This window comes from Struthio camelus, chromosome 8, assembly GCF_040807025.1.
Source record: "Struthio camelus isolate bStrCam1 chromosome 8, bStrCam1.hap1, whole genome shotgun sequence".
NCBI classification, from domain to species: Eukaryota; Metazoa; Chordata; class Aves; order Struthioniformes; family Struthionidae; genus Struthio; species Struthio camelus.
The window spans coordinates 8,232,843-8,251,168 of record NC_090949.1 but is presented as its reverse complement, the minus strand read 5'-3'; the positions used below and the strand labels follow the sequence as shown (position 1 = coordinate 8,251,168).

Sequence of the window (18,326 nt, the reverse complement as noted above, 5' to 3'; positions counted from 1 at the left end):
CATTTTTTTTGAAGAATGCTTTTCTACTGGGGAAAAAGAACTATTAATAACATTGCATAAGTGTGTTAAGCTTTTCCTAGTTCTCCAAACAAATGGCTCTTGTTACCCAGCAGCTTTTATTCAACTTTTCTTTAATGCCTGATGCCAGTATTTGTTTGCAGTTAAAAAATGTGGGAGGCAATTCTGGAGCTGCCTTTTTTCCTGCTAGAGAAGATTACTGAAGCAGTTAGTATAATCTTGCAGTTTTTACAGTTTTTAGTGTTGTCCTCAACTTGTGGATAAATTTCCTGTAGCTACATGACGTAGTCTGTCTAACCACCTATTGATCAGAATAAACTTTTTGGGACAGTTGTTTTGCATGAAATTTAGAAAAAAGAAATAATACTAAATTGTGAATCCCTATTGCCTTTTTGGCTCTTATACCATGTATAGCCTGCTTCTGAGAATCCTGTTTTTACAGTACAGTGTAAGTTCTTGACTTCAGAAGCATTAGTATTTCCATGGTGCTCTTCATTAAAGCAAAAATAATCTGATACTGATTCCATTTAGAAGTTGCATTTTGTTGTTAAAATTCTTCTTGGACTGTTTAGTTGGATGGACTTCTGTTGACAAAAAGGCTTATAGTAATGTTTTAACATCACTAGATGTCCAGGTCTTTTGGGTCTACAGTACCTATAAGTCTTATACCCAAAGAGAACTTAACTATGAGTTGAGGGTGTTATTAAAATCTTATGACCACTTAGATGCTTGTCCTATCATCTACTCATATTGTCATCTTCAGTCGATTATGCACATTGCAGCCTGCTCTTAGGAAGGTTTTGTATAGAGTAAGACCTAAACTCTACACAATACTACAGTCTTCTGTTCTGTTCTTTCATACTCCATAGTAATGCCTCCTAATTTAATAAAATTACATAACATTTTCTGTGTTGAATTTTTTTTTTTTTTAAATCTGGCTCTGCTTTTTGCTTCATGGAGATATGGAAGGAAAATATTGCTCCGCTAATCAGTGGCAGAGCTTCCATAGCGTTCACTAAGGGCAAGATTCCTAACCAAGATGAATTTGCGCTTAATACTTATTCCTCGCGGGCATTATGTTCATCTTGCCAAGATCAATCATTTCCAGGGACAACTCTGGTTGAAAAAGTAGGAAGTCTTTTATCTACTAGGTGAGGCTGGACACTACGCTGAAGAGTACTTTCAAAACTTGTCTTTCCTTGTTAGTGTAATTTCTAGGTGTCTTAGGGGTTGATTTGTTCATGTGGGGGAGTCTTACAATATGGTATGCAATTTCTCAGTAACTAGATTACTTTATTAATAGCATCGAATCAGCAGATCCATAACCTTCCAACCCCAATTCTGAGACCTCCTTTTTATGTTAGTAGTGTTATTCAGCAATGTTTATTTGATAGGCTCTGGAATAAGTAGTACATTGAGACAGCCTCACATTCAACATTAAACTGACTAAATTTTTTTTAAGAGGTAATCTTTATGCTGGGCATGAATAAACACAGTAGTGTGATAATGGGTGGGAAGGACCTTTCTGAACATGCAAGAAGCACTGAACAGGACTTTTAGGGTCTTGAGGAAGAAATGAGCTGATGCTGTTGATATTGGGGGTTTTGGAGAAGATACCATAGCATGTACTAGGAGTATTGTGTATAGTAGAAAATCATTTCTTTCTTTGCTGGTTCTGGGGCAATGCCACAGTTAAACGGAACAGTGTTCGTTGGTACGTTAGCAGTATGCCCTTGCTCAGGAGGTCTTTTCTGCTTTCTGCTGCATAAGGGTTGGTTTTATAAGTTGCATAAGCCATAACCATCACCATGCCTGCCTGGGGAGAGCAAGCCCAATATGCCCACTTCTGTGGGAGATTAGAGGGAGTCACTACTCCACTGCTTTCTTGGCTATGTAATAAGCTGGTTGCATATCGTCTCCTAATACTGACAACCAAGGCAGATGATAACACGTCTTGCATGGTCACGGGAGAAAATATCAAACATTAAGTTATCAGACCCTCAGATCTTGATAGGTGTTTTGCCATTCCATTCAGAGGATGTGGTAAAGTAGTGTGTAAACACTGGGGTGTTTGGCTCTGTGGAAATTATACACTGCTAGTACTTTCTGAGGTGTCTGAATAGATACAGATCACCATCTCTAGGACTGGTGGAACTTCTCATCAGTGCTAAATCCACAGCAAGAAAAAAATTAAGTTTGCAGTCTTGTTCCCTACATTCCCTACATGCGGACACGATTAGTTCCTCTGCTGATGGAAATTAGAAATTAAATGTTGGAGAAGAGAGATTTGACACTCAAAAGTAATTTTTTTCTCAGGCGGACAAATGCTTCTTTCACTCATCAGTAAGCTCGATATAGTGTGATTCAAATAACACTGAAGAAAATCAGATGCCATATAAGCCTCAGGGAAGATATGCTTTCTGTAGTAAAGTAATTGTCACAGAAATTATGGAAATGTTACACTAGTGATGATTTGTTTAATATATTTTGGCTGGACTCTACCATTGATGAACTGAAACAGATGTGTTGCTTCAGCATAGTATGTACTGGGAAGTCTAGGGTTTGCACTGGTAGATGTGAGATCCATTTTGTCAACAGAAAAATCTAAATCTGTGTGGATAACTTAGGAATGGTTCAGTTTTGTGCCATGTGCTGAGTCTTGACACCAAGAGGGTAGTTTAGTGAACTTATACACCTAACCTCGACAGACTGGATGCCTCAGTTAAGAGTCTGGAATCAATAGCTAGTTCAGGGCATTCTACAGGATTCTCAAGCAAATGAAGTTCCCTTTTTCACAGGATCAGAAGCCTGGGCTCCTGCACTGGAAGCTTGTGGAAAGAAATGTCATCTGGCTTAAGATTTTTATTCTGTTCAAATAGATGGTATTATGAAGAGCTGAGGAGTTTATTAAGCTCTCAGGTTTTTGGTCCTCTTTCCTAGCTCTCCCTTATTGCCTTTTTTTTCTTGTTTATTCAAAGGATATTTAACCATAAACAGACCCTTAGACTATGTAGTCTAATGAGCCTTTCTCCCCCTCCCCAGTTTTCCTGTTCAATGTCTTGAGCAGCTTCGAGTTGAGGATTACTGTACCATTTTGGTTCCCTTGTGGTCTGGAGTGGATCGTTACGCTTCCTGCAAAGCAAAATGTCAGCAACATCCGTATGATGCAGGAAGGGCCTCGTGCCTAAGGCGATATTCCAGCTCTCATTCTCTGCCCCAACTAGTGTAGTGAAAAGCAAGTAAAATTTGCCTCATATGGAAAGCTATGTGTTAATGAATGGCTTACATCTTTCTCTACTAGCCAAATGTCCTGGCACAGATCCTCCTTGTTGTGAATGCTGGAATTTCACATAAGAAGCAGGAATGTGCTGTGAACCCTCAGTGCTTTGGGATTTGGGGTCAGCTGTGCAAGATGTTGGCCAGCTCTCTCAGAATCAAGGAAGAGCAGACCACAGGGATTTGGTGTCGGCGTTATTTGGACAGGCAGTGTACTATGAAAATAGATAACCTTTGACTCCAACTTGGTGTCCTCGTTCAATGGAGAGTGCTGTACTGCCTCCAAGAAAAGAAGTTCAACCTTCCCTTGTCAAGACTCTCCACTTCTGGGGTGTCTCTGTCATCCTCTAACAATTATGAATAGAGAGAGGTGGGGAGTAGAGCAGCAAGGGCTGCAGGTTGTACTGTTGACACCTGTTTTCACTGGTCAGCTTCTGCATTGTTAAATTTGGAATCAGTCCACTTGGATGCTGGTGCCTCTGTGCAGCGAAGAGCATGCACTCAGTAGGAAAGGCTCCACCTGGACTAAAAGAATAATAACCCCACTGGAGAGAGCATTAGAAAGGGCAGGTGTGTCCTAATTCTTTTTATCTTCACATAAACCTGTTTTTATCAGATTTTCTGCCAGTGTTAGTGCTTGCTCTTTGAGTTTGAAGACTAGAAAGATGAGCCAAACCACCTCTGCCAACCACTGATTCTCTGTTACTTTCATAACAGCTGGCCAAAGGGTTGCCTTAAATTTTTCCAGAGAAAAAATAAGTTCCTCTTTTCGGCTGTTGACAATATAGGGGCCCTGTGGAAATGTGCATTTTATGTAGGCATGTAAATTTAGGAGATGTGAACATTTACTTCTTTGCCTTGCCATTAATTTCATACCAGGAGCTTCTAGTCATTTCCTCTCAGAAAGCATTTAGTGAAGAGCTTGACTGCAAGGAAGTCACTGTGGGTTGCATAGGTGTAAATGGGGGAAGGATCTTTTGGTCTGTGAATGAATTGCCTTCTGGTGGTACTTATCCTAAGGTAGGTGTCATAGACACCTGCAGAAGGTGATCCATACCATCTGTTTCTCTCCTTGGTTTACAGAGGCATGTAGCTTAAATTACATGCCTAACTTTTGGCTAGCTAAAGTTAGGCAAGATAAATCTTTCCCTAACTCAAAAAGGGTTAATTTAACCTTTCATGTAAAGTGTATGTTTTAGAGGTGGTTAAGTAATGAAGAAAGTAACATATCCCTTCACCAACTACATCCTTAAACATAATGAGCATTCAACTTACTGTATAGCAGTTTTAGTTTAGTATGAGGAATTGAATTGAATGAATCCTATTACAGACCCAATTAAAGGGCAGCCACATTAAAGTGAAAAGGAAAATCTGTTTTTCATCAGCTGTGAGAAAACACAAAGCAGATCTGTGTAGCTCTATGTTATCCTATAGTGTGTTAATCAGATACAAGGTGTGACGGAAGCCAGTGACAAAGGGGACCCCTGATAGGGAACAGACACACTCTGATAATAGGCCAGTTAACGCTTCATAATATTTCAATGGTTCAGTAGTAAACAAAGTTGGAAGTAGAACTTCAAAAAGGATGGCACATTCCACGCAGAGTCAAACCATACATCTTCTATGACACCCCTGGATTTATGGGAACTGAATGTTAAAAACGGTGATGTCAGGGAGCTCCAAAGAGAATAAAATCAACCTTCAGAATTCCTCCTTTTATGTTACTGAGCTCACAGTATTTGTGGTGCTGGAGTACAAGCACGTTCCATTCACCACCACCTCCCCTCCCCTCCAGTTTCTCTAGCGGCCTAACATTTAGAAGGACTGGAGGGGACAAAGCTGTTTTTATTTCTACCATCTCAAAAGTTTTCTGATTTCAGTTTTGCAGGAATTCCTTAGTAAAGAAGATCCCTCGTGGGGGGGGGGGGGGGGGGGGGGGAGGGAGGCTTCTAATAGCTCGGAATAAAATTGATAGAAGACTTGATGTGTTTTACAGACTTGTTTTACCCTAATTTTCTTTAATTTCGTTTCTTTGTGCCATTTGGCCATTAGTCCTGCATTTACAACTCTTCTCCCGTTCTGCTGTTATTTCATTAATCTTTTACCCAGTGATGTTTCTGCATGTTTCTGTGGAAAATTTACAGATGTGTTCTCAATCAGGCAGTACCTAGATGAGCTTCTTGGTGTTGAGGTTATGTAAATCATTCTAGATTATTGCAAATCCTCTTTAGGATAGATGCCAAAAATGAAACTCTTGACAAAACTTAGTCATTGGCCTGATTCTGGTATGGCCATTTCTTTGTTCCTGTTGCTCATTCACAGTGAAAAGTCTGTTTAAAAACTTAACGAAATACCCAAAGTACTTGAATGGATAATTTGTGTATTTTAAGTAATGTGAAAAATGTTCAATCTCATAGCCAGTGATTTGCCAATAAATTGCTGATCTTGTTTTGTAAAGTTTAGAGGGATGATTGCAGTAAAATATCTGGAGGTTCGGAGGCTTATATGCAAGATGGGAAATATAGAATACATAGGAATAGTTTGCCCTGTTGCCGTTGTTTAAAGAAAAGAACAGTCAGGATCTGAGGAATTTTAGCTAATTTCTAAAAGGATAGAACAAGTACGTGACTACTTGTGGCAGATGTTCATCCTGTTCAGACAGTGATGTGGAATGAACAGTGGTGTTGTGCAAATGAGATTCATTAAGCATTGCAACTTTGGGAAGTTTTCAAATTTTCTGTAGTGCACTTTGGTAGACGTGAATTAGGGATTTAGCCATTGGTCTTTCTGCTGTTAGGAGCTTTTTAAAGTAAACAAGGTAACGTAAAAGCGATTCAGCTTCCCCACGGATTATTCTAATTTGCTGTTTGTTAAATTTGGGGCTTCCCCCCCCCCCCCGCCTTTTTGCAATCATGATTTCTGGAAATAGGTTTTTTTTTAGGATTGCAGAATGATCTCTGGCAGTTGCAAGGTATTTCTCTAAAGCCTGAAAGTAATTCACAGCTGCTGAGGGTTGATATAATAGATAGCCCACAGTTAAGCTCTGGCAGACACAGCAGAGGAGGCATTTCCAGGATGCTGGTCAGAAGTTGTCACTGAAAGTCATGTCCTTTCATTTTTTGTGTGTCATTTTATGAATCTTTATGAACTCGCCTTTTCCAGGGAAATTTTTGTTTGCATTGCTGTTTCTAGTCTTTCCTTTTAATCGAGAGTGGAGGTGGGGAAAAGATCAAGAAGCAGAAAGAGTATGAGGTGTTTTTTTCCCTAAGAACGTTGCATTCCTATGTGGCTGCAAGGAATTGGAGTTGTGCTCAAAGCCACTAGGGATTGGGAATGTCTGTAGATCCTGCAGCGGTATTTACTCTGTGTATGGAAGTTATGTGAGAGACCAGGGTTTGAACAGGACTACTTCTGTGTCAAGATGATGCAATGAGGAATTAGGGGGGTCTAGTAATTAATGCATGTCAGAAGTGAAATGTAAGAAATTCAGAATCTAAGAATGAAATGTAAGAAATTCCAAATGATGGCTTAGACAGGATTCGAGCCCCAAATCTGCAGGTGCTTTCATGGATGTCCCATGAAAAAGGGAGTTTACGTTCTGCTGTAAGCCAAGAGAAACAAACTTGTAATTCCTCCAAGTAAAACAAAGTTTAAAAATCCAGTGCTATAGAATAAGGGCTTTGTGGTTGCACGATGCAACATGATTCCCCATGAAATCTTGGGGGCTCAGGATAGACTAATCAGCAGTGTTAGAGAACCCTCTGCCAGAATGACTGAGCCAGCTGGTTTTTGTGTTATCGCCCAGTCAGGAGGGCGGAAAAGGCACAGGGTGGAGAGAGCGTTACCTATGTCAGGTTAATGGCAGCAAAGACAAGGCAATTTGAGTATTAGGTCAGTTTAAAAGCTCATGTTCAGTCCACAGGGGTTTCAGAAGTTTAACTTGAGCTAGTAAGCCAAGTTATTCTGTCTTCACTGCTATTTTTTGACCTCAGGTTATAGACAGATCTGCTTTTGCACATCTAGCTAGAGCAGTTTAAGAAATTACCACTTCTGCAGCCAAGACGTTGTCACCAGTTGTGTGAATGCTTTTCATCCCTTTCAGGTCAAAGTAAAACAGACTTTAAAAAACTTACAAACCTTAAAATGCTCCAGCTAGATCTTCAAGGAAAGTTCTTATTTACAATCCTTTGCTTAGAGAATTGCCAACCACTGTGTTTGGTATATGCAATTTTCATATGTTCGTGTGTTAGCTGTGCCCTATCTTTCCAGTAGCATTGAGAAACTGAGTATTATCACCGAGTGACCACAGACCTGTGGATATTCAAGAGCCCTTAAAGTCTGTGTAAATCAGAGATACAGACGGGTAAGGTCTGTTTAGAAGAGCCTTCTAAATAGCTCATTGCAGTGACCATGGACTGTGTCACTTCCTTCATAGTGTAATCAGGCTGTAATCCAGACTGAAGTTTCATGTCTACCATTTGTTTCTATAGTGACCTGAGTCTCCTGTTTCCTTCAGCATTCTGGAGAAGTTCCTCTCAGTTTTTTAGGCTCGTCTCTTGGATTTCCATATCCCCTTTGTTATGAATGTCTTATGCTATTTTTATGGGAATTCAGTTTTAAACGTAGAAAGCCATTACAAAATTTGACAAGAAGTTGCAAATGAAATCCTGTCTTATTGGGGTATATGAAGCAAAATAAAAATTTGTTGATTTTATCAACATCTTTATTTCGTTGTGTTTTCTGGTAACTGGTTGTTCTAGTGAAATTTATTCTAATGAGGACATGCAAGGTATTTGGTCAGTGTTCATATTTAATTTCTGAGTTCTCCCTGAAAATTGGCAGTAATTGACCCTTCTTGATAAGGCAAATGAGAAGACCATGATAATGGAACTGCCTCACTCGGAGCAGGAGGTTTTTCTCAATGGTGTTGAGTTACAAACTGTGAAGGGAAAATTGTACTGCTGCTGCAGGTACAAAAAACAGAATAATGCCTAGCATTTCAAAACGAGTGCCTTTTTTGCTCAAAGCAGTCTGCAGATTGAGTAGAGGATTTAAGTCATTGAGCCCTGAAATCTGCATCTTTCACTGGCATTAAATTCCCTCTGGTATTTATCCTGTGAAACCAAACAGTTTTGTCTATACCTGGTCCTAAAATCGTGTGTGGCGATTTTTAACAGGAATATGATGAGGAATGGGCTAAAAAAATCCAGAGTGAGAAATTTCGATGGCACAACTCTCAGTGGCTGGAGATGGTGGAGAGTCGGCAGATGGATGAGAGTGAGCAGTATCTATATGGAGATGATCGTATTGAGCCCTACATCCATGAAGGGGATATTCTGGAAAGACCTGACCTTTACTACAATGCAGGTAAGGCAGCGTGTATTAGCGTCTGGGACTGGGATTCCTCTTCTGCTTGTGTTTGGAACCAGAACTTGATTCGTGGATGTTGAAACAATCTGCTGACTCAAATTAGCAGGACAGTTGTCCTTCTGTGCCGTGGGAGACTGTCCTTGTTAGGATAATAATGAAGGCTTGGGTACGGTATATTCATGACCTTTTGAAGTGTCACAGATCTCTAGAAATGTGAGTAGATCTACCTCAGAGAGCTAACTGAGCATAATCGCTAAACTGAATAAAGCTGGCCCACACCTACCTCTCATGTCCATAGCTTGTTGGCTTGGCATAAACAGGCCTTTTCTCATCCCTGTTAACTTCACAGAGCAGTACAGCTATGGAATTTGATGCTGAATTCTGTTCTGCCTTGTGTGTTGGTTCCATAATGGAATTTTTATAGCAAAGGGTGATGCAAAACTTTGAAAAATCCCCGTAAAACTTGTAGCTTTCTTAGCAGACAGAATTGTTCTGTGACTTTTTGTTAATCTGTGTATGTGATTTTTGCGGTCATGTCATCGCTGTCAATAAGTTAATTTAAAAAAAACCAGAATGATTATTAAGAGGAGTCATGTTCTTATTTGAGATCCCTAATGTATTTTCTAAAGGAAAAAGATGTTTCTCAAGGTCATTTTTCTTGCTCCTATTGATAGCTTATAGCGCACAGTTCTGGAGGACCTCAAGTGGAATCTGCGCTCTCTGTTGTTTAGTAAAGATTTTATAATTACTAGGAAAATAAAAATTGCCATACTGAATTCAGGCAGTGATATATCTAGTCCAGGATCCTCTCTCCAGTGGTAGTTCTTGCCAGCTGTTTCAGAGGAAGGTTCAAGAAACCCTGCAGGAGACAATCATGAAATAATTTGCCCACTGGATAAATGTCTACATAACCTTTAATAACTAGGTGTTGGCTTATGCTCTCAAAATTGTGGTTTTATATCCTTTCCAAACTCCTGGAGGACTGTGTGCACATACTTTTTTTTTTTTTTTTTGAATAGATGATTTTGAGTCTGTTTCTTTTATTTTCCGTATAGGCGTCCAGTCCTTTGCTATGAAGCATGATTTACAAAAAAACTGATTCTGGATGAATTTGCAGGAATAATAGTAAGAAAAGCAAAACCACTGAAACCCTTAAACTTTATCTGTAGTTGCTATGAGAAAAATAAATGTGTAAGCTCTCAGTAGCATCTCTAAAATTATTCTCAAAGTATATCAGAACTTAAGGATTCTTATTCATGTACTTTGTTATGTATGTAATCCACGTGCCTTTTTAGCGGTAGCTTTTTCCCTTTTGAATCCTCTAGCTTTATCTTTACTAGACCTACAGGGTTAATAGTGTGAGCCACATATAGCTCAGTACCAGGGTCTCTTATTACATCAGGTCTCTTTTGGACTTCCTCAGTTAAAGATGTGAAAGCATGCCTGTTGTAGTCTCTGCTTTCTGTGTCTTAATAAGAAACCCTTGCTTGTTATTTCACTGGGCCATTTCTTTTCCCAGTAGTGTGAGCTAGAGAGGGAGCGTCACCAGTAACATTGAATTTCCTAGTTTTTAATCATTTATGTTACAGGCTTAATGTTATTTGAACAAAGATTTTTGTATTGGAATTGATATTTGACCAGAGAAGGAGAGGCAGATTTCCAGTGATGTGTTCTGCAGATGTTTGAAAAGTGCTCTTGTTTGTGGAGGTATAAGAGTAAGTGACTATATTCAAAATACAGATTCACTTTTCAGGTTCATTGCTGCAAATGCTAATAATGATATGATTCTGAACTCTGCTAGATTTATACTTCTGAAATGTAGCCAGAGGGGACACACTATTTCTTTGAAAATACTATGGATCATTGTACCAATTGAAGCGGGCATTTGGATTTCTGAAGGACAGAGCATGACTTAGTCAAAAATACCAAAAATACAAAACTTTGTCCAGTCAGAAATTAAATCTTTGTTTCAGTGTGATAATTTTGCAGATGACCTGCACCGATAGCTGATGCACAGTACAAATCTCCTTTCAGTCATAAAAGTTCTGGAGCTCACTGATGACCAGATGAGTTCCTATTGCCCTGATAAACCAACGTTTCTCTTGCAAAGTAATTTAAACCTACATCAAAAACATCACAATCTCTGAAGTTACCTTCATGAGTTCAGTGTCTCCTTTGCTCTGAAAATACATAACCCTAATTTGTGTTGAAATGTACATAACAACAGATGTCCTTTAACTGTAATCATATTATATGCGGTTGATACTATCCATGTGCTTTCATTTTCCTATAAATTCATGTGAGCCATAACTCTTGAGTGTTATGGTTTGAATGTTAGCGCTCTTGATTGAAGACACTTTAGGTAGTGGTAGCTCTAGCCTCAGAGTTAAAATGTAATGCTTTCTTTATTGACAGAAAGATATTGAGATGATATTTTTAAGTGTCTCTGCTTCAAAATAAATTCTAAGCAAACCTAATTGTTTAAAGTGCACAGGTACTTGCTTTGATCATTTTCAATCTGAAATGCCACCAGAAATGCTAATGTTCCACCTCATTTCTTTTTTGTATAAAATAAAGGATAGGTGAGGAAATAGGAAAATGGGGCACAAGTGTTAATAACAGCCGTTTCGGCTCTCCTCCCCAGTCTTTCGTTATTTTGCATCCATATGATAACACACAGCACTTGTGTCTATCTGAAGCATGCTGAAAAACAATAATAAAGATTGTGCCAGAATACCTGCTCATCAAGTGATGCTCTTTCACATACTGCATGCACATGTATGCAATTAGAATATAGCCACATACAACTATCTTCTGCTGCTAAAATGTAGTCTGATCATGGCTAGCATTTTTCATTTACAATCTGTTGCATTGTGTTCAGTCACTTTCCCATGAGTTATTATCTCCAAAATGAATCTCTGTAGCACCTCATCAAATGTCTGTTAGAAATCTATATGTGTCAATTCTATTCCTTTTATCATTTGTCACTATATTATCTTCAAAAAGCATCAGGTAAATTCATAAAGCACAGGGAGATTAGTTTGAATGTCTGAGTCGTCATCTTTAAGCCCCTGTGTCTGTAAGTAACTTTCCATTGCTTCCTGCACAGGCAGTTTTAGTAGTTTTGAAACCACAGAGGTTAAGCTAAGTAGCCTGTGATTCCTTGGATCTTATCTCTTTTTCTTTAAAGTGGAATGGCATTTGTTACTTCCTAGTCATTAGGAATCTTTCCCTATCCTCCGTTAAACTATTAAAGTATCAGTCAGCATGTATTTGTTTCTGCCTTTTTAAAAATTATTTTTATTAGGATGCTTTCTGCACAGCAACTCTGGATTCATTTCATACGGTAACAGAGACAAAACTGAAGTAGGGTCTGTTTTAATGAAATAGCTCATTTTATCTAACTCGAGCCTAATACTAATTACCAGGTAAGAATTGTGCCCTTAATATTAACAAGAAATGTGTTTTGGGAATGAGAAGAGGGAAGAGTTAAGCTGGGCTCTCATTCAGCTAGTGTTTGCTGATTTGACACTCTGGATTTACACTGATGTAACTGAGGGAAGATTTTGGCCCCTGATTTCCTGCTCTTCCTTATAAAGCAAACAGGAGCTGTGAAGCCTTTAAGGAACACTACTGGCTTTACAGATGTTTGCATCTTCATATTGCTAGTGTTTGTATATAAAAGAAGAACTGGAAAATTGTAATCTGTGTTCTTGTGAACACATCCTAAGCAAAGGTCACCTTTGCAGAGAGAAAGCTCATGACATTCAATAAAGGGAAGTGCAGAGTCCTACAGCTGTGGAAAAATAGCTCCATACACTGGTACAGGCTGCAGGCCGATCGGCTGGAGAGCAGCTTTGTAGAGAAGAACCTGGGGGTCCTTGTGGACAACAGGGTGAGCGTGAGCCAGCAGTGTGCCCTAGTAAAAAAAAAAAAAAAAAAAAAAAAAAAAATCCACCGGTATCCTGGGCTGTATTAGGAAGAGTATAGCCAGCAGGTCGAGGGATGTGATCCTTCCCTTCTGCTCAGCAGTGGTGAGACCACATCTGGAGTACTGGGTCCAGTTCTGGGCTCTCCAGTACAAGAAGGACATGGATTTACTGGAGTGAGTCCAGCAAAGGGCCACAAAAATGATTTAAGGGACTGAAGCGTCTCTCATACAAGGAGCAGTTGAGAGAGTTGGGACGGTTTAACCTGGAGAAGAGGAAGCTCAGGAGGGATGTTATCAATCTGATGGGAGGTTGTAAAGAAGACGGAGCCTCACTCTTCTCAGTGGTGCCCAGTGACAGGACAAAAGGCAATGGGCACAAACCGAAACACAGGAAATTCCATCTGAACACAAGAAAACACTTCTTTGCGTTGAGGGTGGCTGAACACTGGCACGGGTTGCCTGGAGAAGTTGTGGAGTCTCCATCCTTGGAGATGCTCAAAGCCCAACTGGACGTGGTCATGGGCAACCTATTCTAGGTGACCTTGCTTGAGCAGGGTGGTTGGATCAGATGATTTCCAGAGGTCCCTTCCAGCCCCAACTATTCTGTGATAGGGAGGAGGTAGAAGAAATGATTTTGAAGTTACTTTCCTGTTGTATTTAACTCTGTTTAAGATACAGGCATGAAGGACTGAGGAATTAAGACCTTCGTTGCTCTTCTACTTTTATTTTGCTGGCCTAGATTCATGTTTGATCTTGCTCATCGCTTTTTTTCTGGTCTCAATTTTGTGATGGGGCAGACAGGTTGGGTATTGATGTAGCCCTCCCGGCCTGAGAATGAAGGTGAGAGCAATGGTTCTGAGTTGCAACGTTTTTCAGGGTAGTAGGCTAAGCTACTTAGAATCCCAGCAAGTTTTCTGTTGTAATTGAAGCTGCTTTTTTTTCCAGTATTATTATTATTTTTCATTTCTCCCGGAAGTGTTGCAGATTAGTAATGAATTTCTAAGGCAAAACACGATTGTTGCCTACTTGCCCCAAAATCATGCTCCTTCGCACAGTCCCTGTATCTTTCTTGTCTTTGTAGATGGCTTAATAGCCCCTGATGGAGCAGTGAGTCCAGATTTCTTCAGTGATTATCATCTTCAGAACGGAGACCTCGTTGGGCAGCATCCCTTCTCCAGCAGGTAAATTGCTGTTTGAAAGGAATGTGCATAATCAGAAAGTGACTAATTCAGGTTTCTTTATAGGGCTTCATTTGCGTTCTTCAACTATTTTTGTGTTCTATAATTTTAATTGGTATTATGCTCTAAATGCATAATAGGGGGAATGATTTACATTGGAAAAGCAGTTTTATGGAAATCATATATAAAAATTATTAATTTTTCATCACATTAGAAAGCCTCATGTGTCTTTTGAATTACACGTTTCTTTTAACACATTAACAGGTATGTTGTAATTCATGTTAGCTTTCTAAAAGCTGTAAAATAGAAAAATAAAGCTAGAACATACATAGCTAACTGCATGTTATGACAATTACTCAAATATTAGTCAGGCATCACTGTTGGGAAATGTCTAAAAAGAAGCTTGAGATGCTGATTACCTAGAAGAACTTTATTTCCAGTATTCTTAATTTGTTAAAAATAAGTTGTTTTTTTATTATTTTTTTTTTAAGCTGCAAAAACTGTTTCTGGACTTCCGCGCCCCCCCCCTTCTCCCCCCCCCCCCCCCAAAAAAAAAAACAACTAAATCTTCCCGGGATATTCTGAGTTTGATTACCAATGGTGTTTACTTTGAAAATTTGCTAGATGAGCAAAAGATATTTATGCTACAGCCTGACTTTTAGAAGATGTTTCTTTGAATTGCCCCTCTGGTCTATGACCTCGCCTTCTCTAAACGTTAGTAAGCTGTTCGAGTTTGGATTTCTGACTGGGTTTATCCCATGAGTTCGAAATAGAATAGTCCCATTTCAAAGAGGGTCCTTTTCTTTTCTTTGTAATTTCTGTAGGGTTTAGGAAATGCCTTTTACAGAGCATGAACTCTATGCCCTAAATAGGAGGAAATGTTTCAAACGCTCTGTGATCGATATACAGAATTCACTTTAACAGGATGTTATCTGGACGTTCACAGCATTGTGGTTGAAGTTGTTTATTTCAAAAGTAATAACGTTGTCTTCACCTCTTGCAACTTTATTCACCATTTGTAAAATATGAGTAACTCACAGTATGTGCAGCTGAAGCAAAAAAAAAAAAAAAAAAAATTTCTTCTTCACTTTGGCTCCTTGTAGTTGTTAAGGGGTGGTGGAAGGTGACATTGGTTTCTTTGTTCTACCTGTGATGCACCGTAAAGCTGAACAATAGGCAGAGGCAGAATGGTGGCAACATTTATAAGAACAAAGTAAAATAACTAAAATCAGGACAGACAAAAACTACAGTTACAAACTTGGTAATTGCCCACTGTTGATAGCCCCTGTAAATATGAAAATTTCTCATTAGAATCCTGTTTTCTAGGAAGGCTTTTTTCAATATGATCACTCCATGGAATTATCTGCAGTCCAGATACTCAGTCTAATTGGAAACAGTGTGGACTGTTGCAAATGTTCTGTCCTATTTGTAACATAGCAGGACTGGATTGTTTGATAGAATAGATACTGGCAGTCGGACGGCGAATCCCAGTTTTCATATGTGTGTCATTATCGTTTTGAACTTCTTGGCGCCAGAAGCCAGGATTTCCTGATGCTTAGAGCTAATGTAAAATGCATTAGTGCTCCAAGGCATGAGCCATGGAATTGCCAGTCCCATGAGTTTGGAGAGTCAAACCCTCCCTTTTCCCAAATTTGAATTGGTGTTGGAAGGTAAAACCATACGTGCTAGAGAGCCTAATTAAAAATAATAGCAGCAAGTCAAGACTCTTTTTATGTGTTATATAGTGTACATTTCATCCATACCAAAACATAATTCTAGGGTATTTTTATGCTTACATTTTAAAGCTAACAAGAACCTTATGTCAAGGATTTATTTTTAACCAGTTCCAGCTTTTAATAAATCAAATTTTTGTTATAAAAATGGTTCGTTTTTCTTTTATTAATATTTGGCTATGTTATCAGGAACTTTTTTTAAAGTAATGTTGAGTTATGCTTTGCACAGACAACTAGCTAATTAGTTAATAGTGACTTTTTTGTGAGTTCAAACAGGGATGGTCTAATACTGAGTAGATGGATGTTTCTCCATCTACTCTGAAGTTTGGCAGCTTCAGTCTTTTCATTCGTTACACTTTTATCTTTTTATTTGTTATATTCTATTTGTTGCGCCTGCCTCTTCTGTTCTTGGCCCTTCTATATTAAGCTTTATTGTTTTGTAATAGGAACAGTTGTTTGCTTAGCAATGGGGTGAATTAGGAAAGAGTCTGTTCTGTCATTTTAGACCACCCTGTGAAATCTGAGGTAGGTGACAACCATAATTTGACTTCTTCTGCTCAGATTTAAAGAATCTAATCCTTTCTTCTCCTTTCTGCAGCCCTGTGAGGAAGTCTTAGGCTATGTCAGCTGTTTAATTTCTTTGAGATTATTATTTCCTGTCCTGGCAGCATGCTCAGACTGGATCAGGACAAAAAGATTAAGCCCTTGCCTCCAGGAGAGTCTATATAAATCTTACAAGTAGGACAGAAAGACTCACCTTTTTAGTGCCTGCATGTCACTGAGAAGCTGAGCTGATGCTGAACTGGTGTTGACATCCCCAGTGCATTTATAAAGGGAGGGTTTAAGTGGTTTGTGATCACCAAGCTCATTTTTTGGAGCTGAAGAAATGGATCTATTAGGATTTTCAGGGACGCAACCAAACTCAAGTTGCCTTGAAGGTCTGTACCGTAAGAAACATTTAATAATACCTGCGTCAGGGAAGCCATCTTAGACCAGCTGCCATATATCGGATTATTGTTCCAGTTATACTGCACGGAGCAAGCCGTGAAAACCATATTTCCTTAGTTGTAGCGTGCTTCTAGCAAAGGTCTGGGGTGGCCTCTGCTCATGCAGTTCCACCCAGTTATGTTCAGGAAAATTTAGGGCAATCAGAGTTGCGGCACACCCAGATGTGTGATCAGCAAAATCGGCGCCTTCCCTGTAACACAGCAGGGAAACCACTGCTGTCTCCTGCAGAGCCCCTGTCCCAGGAAACAGCAGACTTGCGTATCCAGACCTGCTGCACAGTCTTATTCAGATAGGGAAGTAAGTTACTGAAGTCAAAAGTAAAGCAAGAGTTTAAAAAAAAAAAAAAAAAAATTGAAATATTTATATATATGTGCCTAGACTCGCTGGGCTAGCGCACAATTTCTTTCTGTAGTTTTTATTACAGGGAAACACCAAGTAATAGGATAACCTATAAGAATATCCACAGAGCTGTTGAATTAGAATACTGACTGACTACTGTCAGGACTGAGAATACTACCCTGCATGATCAGTTCCTGCATCAGAAAGTATGGAACAACTTTGAAGATAATTGTAAAAGTATCTAGGCCTAAAATTAGAACGCTTTCTTGACTGTAACTGTGCTTGCATGTTATTCTGGCCATATCCTGAAGGAAGCAGGGATAATTGTCCATTCCAGTATTTGTCAGCATAAAGGAGAAGTGGCATGCAAGAGAAGACCTGGAAACTTGGCACTTTTGTAATATTACTACCCTTCTTTAGAAGTAGAAAAGGTATGTTTTAGGTAATCTGGTTTGTGAGTTTGGCAGCTTCAGAAGAAAGCTCTTACCTTTTATTTCTGAACTCTATTCTTAATAGAGTTGCACTGTTGTATATGAGGTGTATAGAGTCATTCTAGAATACAGTGTACACAGAAGTGATAAAATACGTAAACAGCATCTCTCATTTTCCTCAAACGTTTGCAGCAGAATGCCAACAGATCCTAAGGTATGTTTTCCATTCAGCTGAAAATATGTGGCTGAGGAGGTTGTTTTGACAGCTTGTATCCAGATTTTTCATTGGCTAGGAAAAGACTTTTGTGATTAGATTACCAGCTTTGATTCATCATCCTGTCTTTCAGAAGCATATGGGCATTAGGCATAGATTTGAAATTTTCATCTGTTATTAAAATCTGTATTCAGAGTTCCTGGTTCTGATAAGTCTTAATTTAGAGTGAAAGTTTTAGGATTGTAGCAAACAAAAAAAAAATCCCTCACCTTTGGCTAATGTGATGACAGCTTAGTGTCTGAACTGTAAGGGAGAAAGACCAGCTTTCAAGCATCTATGGTCATTTGTCAGATTTTAATGACTTATAGAGATTAATTACTTTCATAAGACACAGGCAGAACAGTGAAGACTAAATATCTCATAATAGAGGTTTCCATGGGACTTCTCTTTCCATTTGGGCAAGAGACCACTTTTTAACCTTTTCCAGCTATACCTAGATAATGGCACAAACTTTTAAGTGAGAGAGCCAATTTGTTGTGAATATCTTCATCAGAGTTCTCAAGTTCTCTCTCTGTGTAGCTTTAGAAAAATGAATAGTTAGGAGTGCTGGAGCTAGCCCAAACTTTTTTTTTTGTTGCAGAGGAAGTTTTCTCCAGTACGGAGTCCTTTGCCTCCATTATAAAATTTAGCAGAACTGCCATTGCACAGTCCTTGTTTTCACTGAGACAAGGACTTCCTCTGTGTGCGCTGTTCCCGGCGCGTGCACTCACATGTCCTTTCAACAGAGACCTGACTGAAGCTTCTTCCCAGGAAGCAGTGAGGTTTGGC

General features: G+C 39.1%; 1 protein-coding gene across 4 annotated transcripts in view; it reads left to right on the top strand.

Annotated features, from left to right (window-relative positions):
* The window catches only part of KIFAP3 (kinesin associated protein 3), a 72,369-nt gene that overhangs the window by 38,998 nt on the left and 15,045 nt on the right, over positions 1-18,326 (top strand). For all 4 annotated transcript variants that reach the window (XM_009672787.2, XM_068951884.1, XM_068951883.1 and 1 more), the window contains exons 18-19: positions 8,472-8,661; positions 13,677-13,776. In XM_009672787.2, the coding sequence (XP_009671082.1) occupies positions 8,472-8,661; positions 13,677-13,776 (290 nt within the window). The remainder of the gene's footprint in view (positions 1-8,471; positions 8,662-13,676; positions 13,777-18,326) is intronic.